The sequence below is a fragment of the Lolium perenne genome, chromosome 4 (genome assembly GCF_019359855.2).
Source record: "Lolium perenne isolate Kyuss_39 chromosome 4, Kyuss_2.0, whole genome shotgun sequence".
In the NCBI taxonomy this organism is placed as follows: Eukaryota; Viridiplantae; Streptophyta; class Magnoliopsida; order Poales; family Poaceae; genus Lolium; species Lolium perenne.
This window is the reverse complement of record NC_067247.2, coordinates 77142728-77162021: the sequence shown is the minus strand read 5'-3', so window position 1 is coordinate 77162021 and position 19294 is coordinate 77142728. Positions and strand designations below refer to the sequence as shown.

General features: G+C 45.9%; 1 protein-coding gene across 1 annotated transcript; it reads left to right on the top strand.

The window, feature by feature from the left end:
- Window positions 1-11044: 11044 nt before the first annotated feature.
- Window positions 11045-16844, top strand: LOC127293027 (aberrant root formation protein 4). Its single transcript, XM_051322577.1, has 14 exons — window positions 11045-11176; window positions 11250-11417; window positions 11557-11703; window positions 11790-11868; window positions 13224-13402; window positions 13504-13563; window positions 13674-13824; window positions 13915-13974; window positions 14109-14356; window positions 14435-14506; window positions 15518-15595; window positions 15751-15918; window positions 16234-16276; window positions 16459-16844. Exons 1-14 carry the CDS (start codon window positions 11060-11062, stop codon window positions 16659-16661), a joined length of 1773 nt encoding a protein of 590 aa, XP_051178537.1. The 5' UTR covers window positions 11045-11059; the 3' UTR covers window positions 16662-16844.
- Window positions 16845-19294: the final 2450 nt, after the last annotated feature.

Genomic DNA, 19294 nt, shown 5'->3' with positions numbered 1-19294 from the left:
CGAGCTGCCGATATTTGCGCCACGTCCAGGACTGGATCGTGCCATCCCACGATCGAACATGGCGCTCACAGCGATCCTACAAACCAGGTCAAACGCACATGCGCGTCGACCGGAAACTGGGCTAAATCCCAACAGAAACTTAACTGAAAGTGTTAAAATGAACTAACACCTAGCTAACTGAAACTGACAACTAACCAACAGCTAGAATTATTCAACATACTCCCCCTAAGGCTAGCTGCCGGTACTTACTTGACGTCCATGACGCCAATGCGGGCGCGCAGGTCCTGAAACTTCACACGCCCAAGTGATTTGGTGAGGACATCCGCGAGTTGATCTTCAGTCTTGATGTGCTCGATGTTGATCTTCCCTTGCTCAATGCTCTCACGGATGAAGTGGAATCGCACCTCAATGTGCTTGCTCCTGTCGTGGAAGACAGGATTCTTGCTCAGCTGTATCGCGGATTTATTGTCCACAAACACAGTAGCAGGAACGCCATTGTTCTTCTCCAGCAGCTCGGACAGCAATCTGTCGAGCCAAACTCCCTGGCATGCCGCCGTGGTCGCGGCGATGTACTCAGCTTCGCAGGAAGAGAGAGCCACCACCTTCTGCTTCCCTGATTGCCAAGTGACAGGGCACCCGCCGAGCGTGAACAGAACGCCCGTCGTACTCTTCCTATCGTCGACGTCTCCGGCCAGGTCGGAGTCGCTGTACCCTTTCAGATGCAGGTCACCGGAGCTCGAGTAAAAACACCCGTAGCTTCGCGTACCCGCAATGTAGCGCAGCAGGTGCTTGACCGCTGCATAGTGCTCGGTCGTCGGAGCCTCCATGTACCTGCTGACGTACCCGACGGCGAACGCGATGTCAGGCCTGGTGTTGACTAGGTACCTCAGTCCACCCACCATGCTTCGATAATGCGATGCGTCCGTTGGTTCTTGAGTGCTCGTCTTGCTCAGCTTCAAGCGCGGTTCCATGGGCACGGCTGCAGAATTGCAGTCTGACATGCTCACCTTGCTGAGCAGTTTTTCAGCATAAGCGGCTTGGCTGATGGTGATGCCGTCGTCGCGTTGCTGTACTTCGATGCCCAGGTAGAAGCTGAGGAGACCGAGGTCGCTCATCTTGAAGCGCTTGGTCATCTCCTCCTTGAAGCGCTGCACCTCGCCGGCATCTGCTCCCGTCACGATCAGGTCGTCGACATAGACCCCTAGGAGTAGACGTGTGTCCCCCGTGCCCCGTGCGTACACGGAGTGATCAGAGGGACAGCTGGTGAAGCCGAGGTCGCGTAAGGTGGCATCAAGCTTCGTGTTCCATGCTCGAGGAGCTTGGCGCAGGCCGTACAGCGCCTTGTGCAGGCGTAGAACCTTGTGCTCTTCTCCCTCCCGAGCGAAACCAGTTGGCTGGCTGACGTAGACCTCTTCCGCGAGCTCCCCATTCAGGAAAGCCGATTTGACATCGAGGTGGTGCAGCTTCCACTTGAGCTGGGCGGCAATGGCGATGAGCAGGCGCACCGAGTCCAGGCGGGCTACTGGTGCGAAGACCTCATCGAAGTCCACCCCTTCGCGCTGCACGTACCCCTTTGCCACGAGCCGCACCTTGTGCTTGATCACTGCACCGCCGGCATCCTTTTTGACCTTGAAGATCCACTTGAGTCCTATTGGTCGATGCCCAGCAGGTAACTCAGTTAGAGTCCAGGTCTTGTTGTCCTCGATCGCCGTCATCTCCTCGAGCATGGCACGGCGCCAGGACTCGTGCGGTTCTGCGTCAGAGAACGATGCCGGTTCGTCCGCGATCAGCAGCTGCTCACTACGTCCTGGTGGTGCCGCAGCCGTGTTGATCAGGTCAGAGACGAGGCGGAAGCGATGAGGCAGGTCCGCGTCGTCGCCGGCGTCCAGCGTGTCCTCGTATGCCGATGGTGGTGAGGCGAAGCGCACAGGCCTCGCGCTGCTCTCCGCAGCTGACCCAGTTGAGGGAGGGCTCGACGTAGTGTTCCCTTCAGGTGTGAGCTGCTGCTGCTCGACTCCCTGCTCGCTCGGTGGAGAGGGTGCAGGTGTTGGTGAAGAAGCGACAGGTTCAGTCGCTGCTCCCCCGTACACTGTGTACTCGACGCTGAACTCTCCAGGTGACAGCTCGTCGCCGTCAGCAGTCCACGTCCATGGTCTGCCCTCGTCGAACACCACATCACGAGACACGACCATGCGCTTGGCAGCTGGATCATAGCATCGGTAGGCCTTGCCACCGGGCTCGTAGCCCAGAAAGACCACCGGTACACTCCGATCATCCAGCTTCTTCAGATTTGGGCGCGTGATCTTGGCGTGAGCCCTGCAACCAAAAACGCGCAGAAAATGCACATCTGGCTTTCTTCCATACCAAGCTTCGAACGGGGTCTTTCCCTCCACGCTCCGTGTGTACGAGTGGTTCAGCACGAACACTGCGGCAGTGACGGCCTCACCCCAGAACCTGCCAGGCACTCCCATGCCCTTGAGCATGCTCCTCGCCATGCCGACGACGGTTTGATTCCGCCGCTCGACAACTCCGTTCTGTTGAGGAGAGTACGGAGCTGTCAAGTGACGGGCGGTGCCACGCTCCGCGCAGAACGCCGTGAAGTCCCTTGAGGTGAACTCGCCGCCGCGGTCTGTCCGAAGTGTGCGCAGCCTCCGTCCTGATTCCATCTCCACGCCAGCAGTGTACTGACGGAGCACATCTGCAGCCTCGTCCTTCGTCTTCAGGAGGAAGATCCACATGTATCGACTGAGGTCATCGACCAGCAGAAGAAAGTAGTTCTTCCCTCCTGGAGTTGCAGGCGTGATAGGGCCGCAGATGTCGCCGTGTACCAGTTCGAGCTGTTCAGTAGCTCTGAACTTTGACACCTGTGGGAACGGAGATCGCTTCTGCTTGCCGATGAGACAGGCGTCGCAGATCTGCTCCGGGTGGCAGATGCGTGGGAGGCCACGCACCATGCCCTGGCTTGCGAGGCGCTCCAAGCCCTGGAAGTGGAGGTGTCCGAAGCGCGAGTGCCACAGCCATGCCATGTCATCGGCATGAGCCAAGAGACAGACAGGCTTGGCGATCTTCAGCGTGGCGGGGTAGAGGCGGTTCCGTGCGCGCGGCACTCGAACGATTAGCTTCTGTGCCTGATCACGCACAGTCATGTAGCCGCCCTCGATGTGAGCTGGACAACCGATCTCATCGAGTTGCCCAACGCTGATCACGTTGCTGCGCAGCCTCGGGATCCAGTAGACGTTGGTGAGCGCCCGATGCCGTCCTCCAGCCACGGCGAAGAGGACGGTGCCCCTGCCCTGGATGTCGACCAAGGAGCCGTCGCCGAACTTGACCTTGCCAGTGACCTTGGTGTCGAGTTCGGCGAACGCCGTGGCATCGCCGGTCATGTGGTTGGACGCTCCGGTGTCCAGGAACCACACGGATTCCGTGTCGTCGGCGGCGCGATGAAACTCCACCCGTGCGCGCTCCTCGTTGAAGAAGATGCGCAGTCCAGCGGTGGCAGCCGCGTCGTATTCCTCGTCAGGAACGTGCACGGCCATCAGCATGGCTGGATCGGGGTCGTTCTCCTCCTGAACGAGGTGGGCCTGCGCCTGTTCGTCGCGCTTCTTCTTGCGACATTCTCGGGCCCAATGGCCCTTTTTGCCGCAATAGCGGCACTTGTCATCTTTGGATGCGCCGCCGCTGCTGCCGCCGCGTGCGGCGTCCTTCGAGCCGCCTGGACGGTCTCGGTGCTGCTTGCTGCCTGAGCCCGAGCCTCCGGAGCCGTCCGAGTTGCGGCCCTTTTGGCGGGATCGCCACTCGTCCTCGGTCAGCAGCAGTTTGCCGACGCCGTCCGTAGCATCGTCGAGGTCGTACCCTTCTTCCGCCGTGAGCAGGCGCCCGCAGAGGTCCTCGATGGTGAGCTGCTTCAAATTGACGGTTTGCTCAATAGCCATAACCATAGGACGGTACTTACGCGGCACGATGCGGAGGAACTTGAGGACGGCCTTGTACTCGTCCACCGGATCACCGAGGAGTTCGAGATCGCTGAGAAGGTTCGTCAGCCGGATCGCGAAGTCCTCGATCGATTCTCCTGGACGGAAGGCGAGGTTCTCGTACTCCCGATGGCGCGTCTGCGCCTTGGCCTCGCGGATGCGTTCGCACCCGAGGCGCATGGTTCTGAGCGTCTCCCACGCTCCTTTTGCGGTGTTCTTCGCCGCAAGGGTGCGTACCAGCTCCGGCGGGACGGCACGCAGGAGCGCCGCCAGAGACGCGCGATCATCTTGCTCGTCGTCGACGCCGAACTCGATCGCGTCCCATAGATGTGCGGCCTGCAGCTGGATCCGCATCACCGTCGCCCACTCCGCATAATTGGAGCGGGTCAGCGTGGGGAACTGGGCGGTGCCGCCGCCCTCCCTGATCACGCGCTCGCGCACGACCAGCTCCGTGCCGTCGCGGCGCACCATGCTTCTCCCACGGCGCGGTGTTGGAGAGGAGGACGTGCGACGTTGTGGCGGCGGCGCCTTGGCCCCGCTCGACGTGTCGCCCTTGTCCTTGTCCTTCTCCGACGCGCCCGCCGGTGACTTCGACATGGCTCTGATGCCAACTGTGAGCACGAAACACTCGATCTATCTCTCACTTTCTGTATGTCGCTCGCGTTCTAGCAATGACAAGACGAACAGTAGAGACAATGGTTTTTGGTGCAGCGTACTGTATGCCGCTTTTCTGTTTCTCCTTCTTATTCTCAACGAGCTACAACGAGCTGCCGATACTTGCGCCACGTCCAGGACTGGATCGTGCCATCCCACGATCGAACATGGCGCTCACAGCGATCCTACAAACCAGGTCAAACGCACATGCGCGTCGACCGGAAACTGGGCTAAATCCCAACAGAAACTTAACTGAAAGTGTTAAAATGAACTAACACCTAGCTAACTGAAACTGACAACTAACCAACAGCTAGAATTATTCAACATAAATTAGCTGTGTAGGATCATCATCCCATTTTTCATCTCTTTAGATGGTATGCTGAAAGGTTTATAGCACTCCATGCCAGAGTTGAAGCAGTGAGATGTTGTATGGAGAAATGGCGTGGAGATACTTTAGGTCCTAATTTTCTCTACTATATCTGTTGGACCTGAACCTGTGAAAGCAGCAGCAGCAGCAGCAAATTTTGCGTTGAGACAAAACTAACTGGACTGCGTTTAGAATGCTGAGTACTTGGTATTTTTTTCCATTGCCACGGCTACCATTGATCGTGTCATTTAATAATGTCTTTGAACACCGTTGCAAGATAGAATCTGATCTGGCCCAGCTTGGATGATGTGTTAGTTCTTGCTTTTATTCATCACCATTACTGTAGTACTGTCAAGTAGCTGCTCAGAACTATGATTGGAATCCGTGTTTGTTTGTTCGTGTGGTTCCTTTTGCTTGCATTAGTATATTTGTTGCTATTTACATCCGTGAAGTTTTATTTATTTTTTCTACTCTGAATAACTAATGCTTATCTGTCCAATTGATGCACCGTGTGCTTCTCATCTTGTTTGATGCTCTTAAATCATTATTCCGTGTGCATGCATGTAGGTTAGCTAGCTCGCTGTGTGCCTGTGCATGTTAGGCCTGGTCATATGACTGAACTAGAGATATTGTTTGTTTTGGATAAGGGAGAAAGTGAGAAAGGATGTAACCATGGTGTGCTCTACTTTGCTTGGCCTGTGTTGGTTTCATGGTTCAGAATATATCTTTCTTTTTCCAAATCCATGGTGCAATTTAACTAACTCAGATGTTTTTAAATCTCTGAACCCATGATGCAACGATTGACTGTTTCATATAGTTTCCTGTTTATCATGAAACTGGTTTTCATGGTGGTAGTGCTCTCCATTTGTTCTGTTGACCTGAAGTCTGAAGTCTGAAATATATGTATAGTTATGCGGTCTCATTCTAGTTGTGACTGACCTGACCCCATGGTGCCGATTAACTATTTTTCTTTCCATATTTTAGGCTTGTTTGTCAGTACAAAATCTCTATTGTTTTTATTGGTGTATTTTTGCTCTCAACTAGTTCTCTCTGCTGTACTTATTGCAGATGGCTGATCCACCACTAGAGTTATTATATCATGAGAGAAGGAAGAAAAGGAAGAGCGCAGCAGCTGGGTTCTTCATTATAGTAGTTGCCATAGCACAACATATGTACCTGAGCATGGCATTTGTAATTGTGGATGATAATCTATGTTTTAGTATGTGAATTAGTGTTCTGAGATAAGAAAAAGTAGTGAAAAAATGTGTTGCAATGCAATTCATCTTTTGCTCACATGTATCGTTTCTTTGAAAAGATCATGTGTTTTATTATGTAGCAATTCCATATGAAATTCAGTTCATTTACAATTACAAATCTGTGTGGCAGCCAAACAGGTAATGTGGTATTGGAATCTCAATTCAAATGAAATGAATTCCCGCTGAAAGTTTGAATTCATTTCATTTGTGCAAAAGGAAATGAATACCTGGAAACCAAACTGACCTCTAATGGATCTGAATGTTCCAAAATAGTTTAATTTCACAGTTCGTCTCCTAGCTTCGTTTAATATGGCTCCAGCTCGTTGTTTCACCCTACAGGTTCGCTTTGTTCGAGACTAGGGATGACAACGAGAGCCCTCAAGCTTGCGCAGGGCGAGTAGGAGGCCGTGGTCGCGGAAATCAACACTTGGGTTACTAAAGGGGTAGTCCGTGCTAGGTATGATGCTGGTGATCTATCCTGCGGACAGCTCGCCGCTGATTCCGAGGGTTCTCCGCTGAAACTCTTCAGGGTAGATACGGGCAGTGCTCTTCTATGCGTCTGGTCTCTAAATGGTATAGTGATTATTCAGTTTCATGCTGAGACACCCGATTTTCTTTTGCCAGGAACCACGTATTTCATTAATAAAAAACAAGTTACATGAAGTAACACCCGTGAAAACTAAAAGATAAACCGGGATAAAATGATTATCCAGAATTTGCAGATAAAAGCATAAAAATTTGAGAAATACAAAGAGATCCTTAGGATTTCCTGCAACTACCGTAGCCAGCGGCCGCCCAACTCCAGCATCATCGAGACGGACGCTGGAAGATATATTGAGTCTCAAGCATTTCAAGATCCAAATAAGCACCATCACCTATGAGGCTTTGTGAGTCGAGGGGAACACTGCAAGCAGCGAGGCACCATGTCATTGTGGCACGTCGACACGTCGATCGGGGGATGTCCCTGTGTTGTCTTGGACCAACATCCGCCGCCTCCCATCTACGAAGTCGGAGAAGAACGACAAATCCAACACCTTTGGACCAACATCTTCGCTCCAGATGAACCACCTTGCACCGGCCGCCAGCGTCGTCGCGGATAACAACGAACATCAGCAACAGATCGAGAAACTGATCTCGCCAGATCTAAAGAACAGCGAGAAAACACGCCCAAATTAAGCAGGCTATGAGTTGCTTCTGCCCCACCTGAGAGGCCACCTTGCCGGGGAAGAATGGGTGCCTTGGAGAAAAGACTTGAGGCTAAGTGGACTAGAGGATTTTGTTGAGAACCCATCTAGAAAATGAATACAACCCACATCGGGGACTCACTAAAGGACATATCTAAAGATACATAAAGTTAAGACCGTATCGTTTTCACAGAAAAAGACGCTAAGCGGCTAAATTACAATGCGGTTGACACATGCATCGAGGCCGTAGGATCCACACGGTCACAAGGACAGCCAAGCCGCGAGAAACACTACTCTCTCAATCTCCACCCTTCAGCTACCGCTAGGTTAGCCCTAAACAACCTAGCAACGGTCCACATGTCTGTCTCCACCGAGATTTTGCTGAGCACTACCAAGGGCGAAGGCGCATCACCTTTGAAGACAACGTCATTCTAGTGGAGCCACCTAGATCATCCCCCCCCACCCAACGTTGGAATGGCCACTTTGCGCGTACATCCTATAAAAGGGGAGCTTTTTCTTCCTCCTTCTCAGATCATATATGATCAAGATGAAGAACACTCTCTCTTCTCAATTGTTCTAGAGCTTCAAACGCGTGGATCTTCCTCCCTAGCTAATAAAAAACCCTCAAACTTTGAGAATCGAAGCATGAGTGATAGATCTACCTATCTGACTAAGAAATTTCGAAATCCCCCAACCTTTGGAAACCCTAGATCTCCTTTATGGGAATTCTTGTTGTTGAGGGCATCTAGAGTCTAGATCTTGATGTCCCTGGGAGCCTCTGTGTCCATTATGGAATTGTGCTCCAATCTTGTGTGAAGGCTAGCCTCCTCGCCTTTGTGTTATGATCACAAGGAACAAAGTGACGCCTTTGTGGTGGTTGGCACCTTGTGGTGCCACACCTCCTCAACGTAGATGTACTTCCTTTGGGAAGGAACTATAGTAAACATATCACGTCTCGTCTCCGCTCGCTCCCCGGTTGTACCGCTACCTTTTTCCCTCACTCTTTTACTTGTTGTTTCCATTTTCTTATTTGCATCGCATCATATAGGATCACGTGTACTTTCATGTTGTCACCTTTACTTTCCCGCTTCCGCATAAAAATTGAAAAACCTAAATATTTGTGTACCGCCTATTCACCCCCCCCCCCCCCCCACTGTAGACGTTTATGTTGCCTTTCGACATTGTTCCTATTTCATTTTGAATCCATATGTGGTCATTTTTTCAATGGGAATTTTTCATTGACTGATACATGTATCAACCCTTTGTGACCCTTGAGATGTAATAATTCTCGAACATACTTTGAATAATGTAATAAAGCAGCTATATGCATCATTTTGATGCAGATGTGGGGTACCCACATTTAAAAAAAAACTGTTTTAGTTCTCGTTGGCATTTTAATGTGTTTCTAATGAGTTTGTTTACCTAAGTTTTAGCATTACCCGTTTGTGTTCTGTATTTTTTTTTTTGCTATCGGTTCCGCTAATTCACACACCAGAGATTTTAGAGCACCGACCAATGCCTTGTCAAGAAATCGATGGCGTCTTCTGCAGCTTCACAGAGGAGAACAATATATGACATTTATCTACATATATGAAAGGAACAATGAGGTCATCACACATGTACATTTAGGTATTGAATACCAGTACATTTAGGTCTTGTTTAGATACCAAGTTCTAGGGATATGGTTTTTCCTAAACAAAATTTCCGGTGTGGCAGCCTAAATCTTGCTTGGAGGGGTTGGAAAATTAGTATATACATAAAGTTCAGTTTCGAAAAAAGAGTGGATCTTGTATTCTGGGAAAACCGAGTTTGTCATTTTTGTGGATACTCCTCTACTATGTGCTTAACCTTAACTAACAATTTGTTTTCCGCGGATATTTCAATGAACTCGATTTTCTAACCCAACCTCTTAATAAGTAGTCCCTCCAAATTAACTGACACTGTACAAGTATATTCCTAAGCCACGCCATTTAATTTGGGCCGGAGAGAGTACCTGCCTTTTATACAATCAAAAACCCAAAGAATGTGTCGATTCTTAGGCCAGCCCCGCATATAGCTACAAGCATTGATTTCGGCGTGCTTCAGTTATTTCCGCCGGTGGAGCAATGGGGGTCATCTAATACTTCTCAAATATTACTTTGTGTATGGTTGTCCAGATTGACCATCAAACATTAGATATGAGTAAAGGATAAAATCTCTCCCCCATGCTAGAAATGATAAAGCCAGGAAAAACATTGCCAAAATGAAGATGGGCAAGTTGTAGTACCAAACATCGATCCAGATGCCCCCCAAAAGTCTTAGGAGTTACACAAGAAAATAAAAGATGATTGCAAGTCTCCGTTTGATCACAAAAGGATCAATTTGGAATTTCATGCCATTTTCCTATTCTTGTGTTTTCCCTTGTTAAAACAATATTTTGCAGAACTTAGCACATGTTGTTCTTTCCAAAGCCACTTATAATTAGGACCAACATTATATTTTCCAAAAACTTGTAACAAATTTAGTTTAATTTCGTATTATGGTTTAGAGACCACACAACCCCATCAGGAACAACAAAAAGATTAATAGCAGTAGCATTATAAGAAATATTGTTCGGAAATAACCTTCTTTTAAATGATATGTTAAAATGCTTCTTAAAGTATTTTTTGAGAAGTGATATCTTGTTCCCGATAGATATCAAAAAGGGGGGGATAACTTCCCATCATATGCATAATCAAGCGAAACATCTTTCGAGAATCTCACAAGTTCACTATGATTGAGGATCAATTTCCTACTTGCTAAGATAACCTATTTGACTCTTAATAAAGTCTAATTAAGGATCAATCTCCTCCTAGCTAAATAAATCTATTTGACTCTTAATAAAGACTACCAAGCGGAGAATCATTCATTAAATCTTGTTTTCAGAGAGGTAATATTTTGCTTTGACAATTTTCCGCCAGAGCCCATCCTAGGTCTCAGGTTCCACGACCAGTTAACTAGGAGATCTATACTTTGTTTTCTAAGGTCCTTCAAGCCTAATCCACCTTTGAAATTACATTTTTTTTAATTCTTTTTCATTTAACCATATACTGCCTCCATTCCAACAAGATAAGGCGCCCACTTTCTTTTTAATTTGACCAAAGATCAATCCGAATATCAGATATATAATTAGCATCATTAGAATGTTTTTGAATACTATCAATTATGTACTCCCTCCGTTCCATATTAGTTTTCGCTAATCTGGAACATAGGTAGTACCATATTATCAAGATATTGTTGCACATTTTTGGGTCAAAGCTCATCTCTAGAAACGTGCGTGCGCCTTTTTTCCTTTCCCCCAAAAAAATCTTCTCATATGTTTATATATAAACTTTTAATGACAGTTTTGTTCAAGAGAAACATATGATAGAATGCCAGATAATCCTCTCATCGTTTTTGGGCACGCTGCTATCAGACATGTTCGGATTTATCCCCTCAGGCAGGCAGAAATGTTTTGTCCCTCTGGCCAGACGAATTGACTTAGTTAACCCTGTCCAGTGGCCCCACAAGCAGTAACTGTAAGGTGGGGCTGACAGTCCAGTGCCCGTCCGCGTTCTCTGCTGCGGTCGCCCAAACACACCAAATCGTAGTAAAGGGTGCTGGCTTTCCATGGCGGGCTCCATGGCTGCCACCGCCGCCCACACCGACATCGCCGACCTCTCTGGCAATTTCTCCGGCGGAAAAGCTCGGCTTCAACTGCGGAATCAATTGGATGCCTTATCTGTGGTAACTAATCAATCACTTCTCTGTTTTCTAACCGCTCTTCAAACCCTAAAACCCCATGTCCTACCCGATTCAGGCGCCCAATTCCGCTGCAGCAGCCCTGGCCGCCGCTTCCGTATCTCTTATCCTCACTTCCGCTGCCGAAAACATGGAACAATGGTATTCGGAAGATGAGTCCGAGTTACATGAGGCGATGATGCTCGGAGAGGTACTCACGTTCGTCACAGGTCCATCCTGCAACCAGGTACTCGATCCTTCTCAAATCCCGACCAATTGTAAAGGAGCCACCCAGATTCAGTAACGATGTAGGAGTAGGAGCGGATGCTTCCATCTACTATTACTGTCCAAGGCCGTTTTGATCACCCTGACCCTGTTTGTAACAGATGGCCATGGACGCACTGTCTTTAGAGCTCCCGAATCCTGTGGCCAAGCTCGGTGCTATCTGTCTGGATTTAAGTGCTGCCAAGGCTATACTTGAGAGGTTTGCATTCAATTGCAGCCCAAGAGATAACGTCCTGATACTCTGCGAGGTTTTCTATAACATTCTCTTCCAAGTAATGTATGTACCTGTACCCTCCAGATTGCCTAGATATTTGAGTCAAATCTTTGGATGCAGGCACTGGATAGACACAGCTCAGTACCAGTGGTGAATAGTGCTTCCTACTTCAGCATACTGATAGATGGGATTGGAAAGGGTATGCACTCTGTACCTAGACCAAGGAAAGCCGATTTTTCTTTTTCTTGTTTAGATTTACTAAATACTCCATCCGTTCAGTAATTCTTGTGCATGCCATAGCCTGCTTAAATGTCTTGGCTTGCACAATGGCACCACCACCATGCTAAATGCAGAGGGAGAGATAATAGAAGGAAGAGAGACGGGGATAGATTAGTATTCACCCTTACAACAGATTGACGCCATGAGGCTTTGGATGTTGATGTAGCCTGTGCACCAGCCTCCTGCTGGCAACTCAAGCTCGTTGTGTTTAGTCCTTGGACACCTTGCCGTGCGCGGGTGCTGGAGTTCCTGATGCGTGCTGCTGATTGAGCTTGTGTTTGGAGTTGGATGTGGGTGGGCAGTCACACTTCTAGAAAATCAACCCCTGTAAATAGATTTGTAGCTAGATATGAGCCAGCTGCTGGTTCCAGATATATACAATTTCTAGGCTTCTAGTTGATTCCGTTTGGCCACTGTGGGCCAAGCAGATGTTCTACACAAGTTTACCAGCCTGGTGTAGGTTTAAGTTTGAGTCGGACGATATGATTATGTACGTTTGGTCACCGTGGCCAAGCAGACGTTTCACGCCAGTTTACCAGCTAGGTGTAGGTGCGGTCATTTGAGCTGTATGATATGGTCATGTACATATGAGCATTGTATTGTTTCTTTTGTATACTAAGATTCACTAACTCATTAGTTGGGTTGGTATCTTGCTCCAAGCAAATTAAGTAGGACCAGGATATGTACATACATGCCCTAATTATTTTGTAAATTCTATTGGCTTATCTGTTTCTTTGCCTCCTTGTCACTACCACATACATGTGTTTAGCCTGCACTAGTCTGTATTGATTACTCCCTCTGTTCCTATGGAAAAGGCGTGAAAATGCAGGCGCTAGGATTAAGGAGATCCATGCATGTAGATTTGTTTCCAAACCTGCCCCTAGTTATTTGCTTGTCCTTCGTATTCTTTCTCCCCTCAAAACACAGCCGGACTCCTCGTTTTCTCTCCCGCAGTAGCACGCCATCCCCTCATTGCTTGGTTGCCCTTAATTCTAGCGCTAAGCCATAACTACTCTACGATTTAGTAGAGGTAATTGGGGCAGTTAGCATCTACTTAACACCCTGCGCCTTCCTTTTAGACGAAAAATTGGAAAAAAAAATTACGCCTTCCTCTTGGGAACGGAGGGAGTATATTTTTGGCATGACAAAATATGTAAAACACTTGCAACTATTTGCAATACCGTAGTATATGTTTGAAACTTTGTTACATAAACTATAGCACTATCTCCCTTTGCTGGTATATGCTTGCTGAAATAAATTTGATATGTTTTGCAGTGCTTCCTTTGATTCAGAGTCATCATGCATATAATATAAAGATGGCACTGAGAGTTGTCATTGGATGTGTGAAATATAGCGTATCTGTATTGAAGGAGCATAATGGAAGAAATGCTATTGGTTTATTCAATGCAGCCTTTGGATTCAGCAATACTGTTCAAGAAATGTGTGAAAGAATGGTTTGTTACTCAATTACCTTTCTGTTACTGTCTTTTTGATTCAAACATGCAATCAATGGTTTACGTGTAACTTGCTGCCTTTTTACCTTTTTCACCAACAGATTGATGATGAAAAGGAAGAAGTAACTACAACACTTGGTTTGTTTGCACTTCAAAATGTTGTAAGCAACCCGCTGCGTGTATCTTTATCATGTGGTCCACTTGATTCTATCATCTCTTATATTAGTATTTCTAGTTCCAATATATACTGTGGCGCATATCATGTATGCAGGCTTTAATTTCACAAAGTAAACAAGAGCATTCATTGTCATGTGGTCTGCTTGCTATTGGTTATTCACAATTGGCAATACAGTCTGGATTTTCATGGAAGGGCCTTCTATGTGGCGATGGTATTAGATCAGCTATTGGAAAGAATAATGAAGGTTTTTCGCTAATTGCATTTCTTACTTCCTAGTGGTATTATCTTTTGTTTCTTGTCAGCTTACATACTTCACACAATGCGATGTTATCAGGTTTGGGTATGAGCAAATTAGAGTTCTTTTCTCTGGCTATCGAAGGTGCACATCTTTCAGGTTTGATTATCAACGCCATCTCAACAACCATTTAATTTCACCATTGGTTTTTGTGGGAGAATTATATTAGAGGGGATAGGAGTAATATGTGCAATTTGTTTATTTGCTGCTTGATTGAGAGAAGTTTTTCACAGTTACTTGGATGAACAACTATCACAATATGCTTGAGATTCTACCAGCTATTGCGGAAGTCAATTTAGCATGGACTGATAAGTGGAGGGCAATTCAGATGTGCAAGTATGTACTCCGCTCGAGGAATTACCAGTGGCAGATCAAATCCTGGAGCTTAGAGTTTCTTTCAATTTTCGATGAAAGTTCTAGTGAGGAAGCAAGTCAGGATGAACGTTTAGTATCAGTTCATATTGCGATTGTGATGATAAAGGTAGCGTTCTGTCTCTCATCTATTGATGTGATTAGATTTAACTGTACAATTGTAAGATTTCGAGCTATTTATTTACAGGAAATCGAGGGTATGAGGACATCTGTCCCAGATGAATCAGTGCATACAAAAGCTTATGCTGCTATAAAGAAGGCAAGTCTTCTAGATTTACCGAGTATAATGATATTTAATTTGGAATGGCCCCTTGTATTCTAACCATGGAAAAAAATAGCGCGCTATTTCGACGCTAATAGCACGCTATAGCGTTTTCAGACAGCCCACGGTACATCATTCCGGCGCTATAGTGTGCTATAGCGCGCTATTAGCACGCTAATAGCGTATTTTTTGGCTGACGCTATTTTGTTATAGCGCGCTATTTTTTTCCTTGATTCTAACTAACGAGCTCAGTTTTGAGTCATGGATTAGTCGTCGGTTAGACCACAATTAGCCACTAAGTGGGTATTGGGTGCATGACAAGGCCCAGCGACTTAGCTAAAAGAGCCAGTCGAGCGACTTGTCGGCTAGCGCTCTACCAGCCCCGACTTGTAGTTGGCCAGAGGAGGAAAGTCACACTACTTTGGTTTCATGTGGCTCACTGCCAGTAAAGTTTTTGTCGAGATCTTTTCGTCCCTTTGGATTGAACAGGAGTAGAAAACAACAGTGTGCCAAAACTGGTTGTGATTTGTGGTTTATGTGCCTAGCTTTTGCTGCATCAAGAACCATCGACTAATTTACGGAAAGGGTTTGGCGTTGATTCGAGGCTTGTTTGTCCTGCTTTTGCTGGCTTTATTTGGGGCCCCCGTGCCTTGTCTTTTCTGCATCAGGAACCTATAACTTACTGTTTTATATTTTAACTATGGTAGTTGTTGTAAACTTGATAATTTCATAGTTTAATCAAATGTTTACTTTAGTTACTGCTGTTTTGCTGGTTGTTGTTACCATGCTTTCTGTTGCTTACTACTGCCGTGAAATTGTGATCCTATATGTGCACTGACTGGTTTAACTAGTGGCCGACCTGACTGACTAGTCCACAAGCCATCTAAGCTGGTTGGGTGTCATCTTGACTTGATTCGCTGACATAAATTTTTTGCTATTAAGTGTCTCGTTCGCTTACTTATTTTGAGATCCGGAACTTGCTTATGAGTTGTAACTATGGATTTGTAGATCATTCGAATGTTGCCTCAGTGCGAAAGATTCACATTGCTGCATGAGCTTTTAAAGGACAGGACGTGCCCAATTTCGGTAAGAACAAAGTCTCTTTCCTACATACTATGATACTAGAGGTGAATGTAGGCGAATAAAGGTCATTCTACAGCCTTACTTTCCTAGTTGCTTCATCTGAACTAATTCAGACCTAGTCCATTCCTCAAATTTCTAATATGTAACTATTTGCTCAGACAGGGTATCTTCTGGAAATGGTGAAAGAGGATATTAATACAGAGTGTAAGTTGTTCGATGAATTGCAAGATTACGAGGCATTACCACCTTGTTTTCAGGACTGCCTTGATTTTCTGTTTATAAATTTGAGCCGTCCTTATGAAGATAATCTTGATTCCTGGGGAAAGGTAATTTCCATTTATGTGCTTGCTGATTTATCACTGTTTCCTAAGATAAATGATATTGGATTTACATGTATCCTCCCTATGGCATGCAAATCCGTTAGAGGACAAACTATCTTGGTATGTAGTGGGCACGAATGAAGTGGACATAGTGAAGTTGAACCTTTGGTTTGATATCAGGCCATTCCAAAACTATGACTGCTAGTAACTCTATTGAGTAGTGTGTTTATCTGTGATACTAATTTCCATTCTGCCTCATCCCATGTATTTGTGCTGATTGAAAAAAATGTTATGGTTTTCACTTTTTTTTGGTTCTGTCAGGTGTTGGACTGTCTCAATTTGCTCAGATATCTCCTGATGAGAGGTAAGTATATAAGTCTTGTTTGTTTTGCAAGTTCCAAGAATTGCAGTGTTGGTGGTTACTGTTCTGTAATAAACTGGCCGCGTAGCTCAATCTCTGAGCAAACACTAAAGTCTAGGTTATTCAAATGTCAGAAATAGTTTTTTTTTGTGTCATTGCTGACGAAATTTCCATATTTTGAGCAGGATCAAGAATATTACCAAAGCCTGTAGTGAGAAGAATTTGTCTTGAGTTGATAGCCTCACTAAGATATCACCTTGCTGCAAGGCTAAGCGGCAATGATGATTGCACGATTCACGAGGAACTTGTTTGGCTGGTTGTTTGGGTGGTTGTTGACAGGTGTATGACACTGGCGGAAGATCTGGTCGCCGCACCCGTGGATGGGTGATGCAGTGCTCAAAGGAGTAGGCAAACTAACTGGTGCTGGGGTTGGTGGTGTATCGAACAAGGGGACGTGTGTACGCCCACTCTTATTGGATGAGGTTTAACAGCGAGATGGATAAATCTGATAACAAGTTAATTATCAACCTTTCTAACTACTAGTTGAAAATATACTAGATTTATTTTTGCATGCCTAGCGAGTCCCTATAAGTTAGGAACGGTAAACATGATCCAAATTTTGAGCTACCCGAACTGGCAAAGTATATTGACGTTGTTTTTTTCACCAACATGTATCACCCCTGGAACACAGGTAGACTAGCCTACCATGAACGTCTTATAATTAGGGTAGTAGTACATATTCAACCACCCTAGTATGTTGTTTATAGTACACATGATACCAATTCTGCAATTCATACTGTATATACTGATTTGCTTGACAATTGGAGTGCATAATTTTTATTTGACGGGGGTCACCAATTTGGAGTACATACTTTACTACCTAGTTAGTATTTGCTATTTTGGGATTAGGTGGGGAGCATACATGGCAAAGAAAGAAGTATGTACATCAATTTATGCATCCATCAAGAGTATATACCACATGTCTCGGATTGGTACGGAGTAGTGTACCCCACACAACATACAAATAAGTATGTATACTACATATTGTAGTATTTGCCACTTTTTTTAAAATATCTTTGGAGTATATACTGATTTTTTCATGTCAGAGTGTATACTAGCCTAAAATGGAGTATATACCGATTTTTTCAAGGAAGAATTATTATATCGGTCACTTGCCAAGTAAAATGGAGTGTAAGCTGATTTTTTTTCACGGAACAAGTATTATACCACTTGCCAAGTAAATGGAGTATATACTGATACTTTCAAGGAGTAGGTATCAGTATATGCTCTCCTGTAGAGAAGTATACATATTGATTCGGTTATGCTTTTGTGAGCAACTTCCTCCTAAAAATAAGCGTCTCAATTTTTTCTAGATATGGATGTACCTATAACGAAAATGTATTTAAATATGTTCATATCTAGATAAAGTTAAGATATTTATTTTTAGATGAAGGTAAGTAGTTGGCAAATCGATCGGAGCAAAACCATCCGCTCGTTGCCTGCGAAGCTAGCTTTGCACCGTGATCATCACCGGCCAGAATAGTCAATCAGTTAATCTGATTCTCCTGCTTGTACACAATTGTCTCTGTCCTCAAACCGCCGCCGACCACATCACACCTTGTCTCTCTCTGTAAAAATTACCTATTTGGTCTACTCGGATAGTCCCGAGCTCCCCGATCTCATGTACATATAGAAGGTATCAGCCGAAACTTTAGAAGGAGTAGGACTACGTTGTAGTCACAGTTACAGGGTTGCTATCGTATAGAGTTCCTATCGTATATGGTTTATACCATACTCTAACACCCTCCCTTAATCACACGAACATACGAGGGAACGAAACGTTTTTTGACCTAACGTCTGGCGATCGGCGATCGCACAGGCAGTTAGGGTTTTCTCGCCTTCTCGTCGGTCTGTGCCGGCGGGGAGTTCCTCGTTCCTGTCCCTCGCTCAGGGTTGAGCCCACCGATGGCGTCCTCCCAGGTGAGCGCGACAGTTCTGGCAGTGGGTTGGGTTTGAAGAAACATGGAGATCTGGATGATTTGCTGATGAGACTGGGAATAGATGAAGAGGAGATCGATGACCTCGTCTTCGAGGATGAGGCTGATGTTCCAAAAGAAGGTATGAAGTGGACGGCTCTAGCTAGGGTTCATACTGCAAATTTGTTTAGTCCCCAAACCTTTGAGCAACATATGCGAGTTGCTTGGAGCTCGGCAAATGAGATCAAATTCACCTCCCTGGAAGATAAACTCTTTTCTATTCAGTGTTCGTGTCTTGGAGATTGGATCAAAGTTGAACAGGGGGGACCTTGGTTATTCCGTCAAAACGCTGTTTCAATTGAACCATATGATGGACTTGCTCCCTTGAGTCGATCGACCTGAATTTTATTACTGTCTGGATACAAATTCATAGGCTGCCGATAGGATACAGAATTGAATCTCTAGTCAAAAACCTGGTAGAAAGAAAAGTTGGCAAGTTTGTTTCAGTGGAGCTTAATCCGCAAGGGGTTGGAAATTTTGTCAGAGTGCGGGTTCGTCTGGATGTTCGTAAACCTCTTGCTCGGGTGGTTATCATCTCTCGAGAACGCCAGCAAGAATTCTATGCCGTCAAGTATGAGAAGATACCTAAAGTCTGCGGGGTTTGTGGTCTATTTGGACATATTCATACTGAATGTGAGCATGACGAAAGTACACTTAAATGGGGTGATTTCATCAAGGCTGACTTTGACACTTGGCATGGCTGATTTTCTAATGGGAATAGAGGAGGTTTTGGAGGTGGCCGGGGCCGTGATTTCTTTGGTCGAGGTCGAGGCATGGTTGGGCGTGAGGCCAACATCAGTTGGCGGTTTAATGCTGTGCATGGTAATGATGTAACGGATGCTGCTGAGTTGGAGGATACTGGTACAATCCCTATTAAGAACACAGAAGTAAACATGCAAGATGCAGCAAATCTTAGTACTGGAGCTAAGAGGGGACTAGAATTTTCTAATCAAACGAAGAAGGGACCCTTACAGGATGATATTGA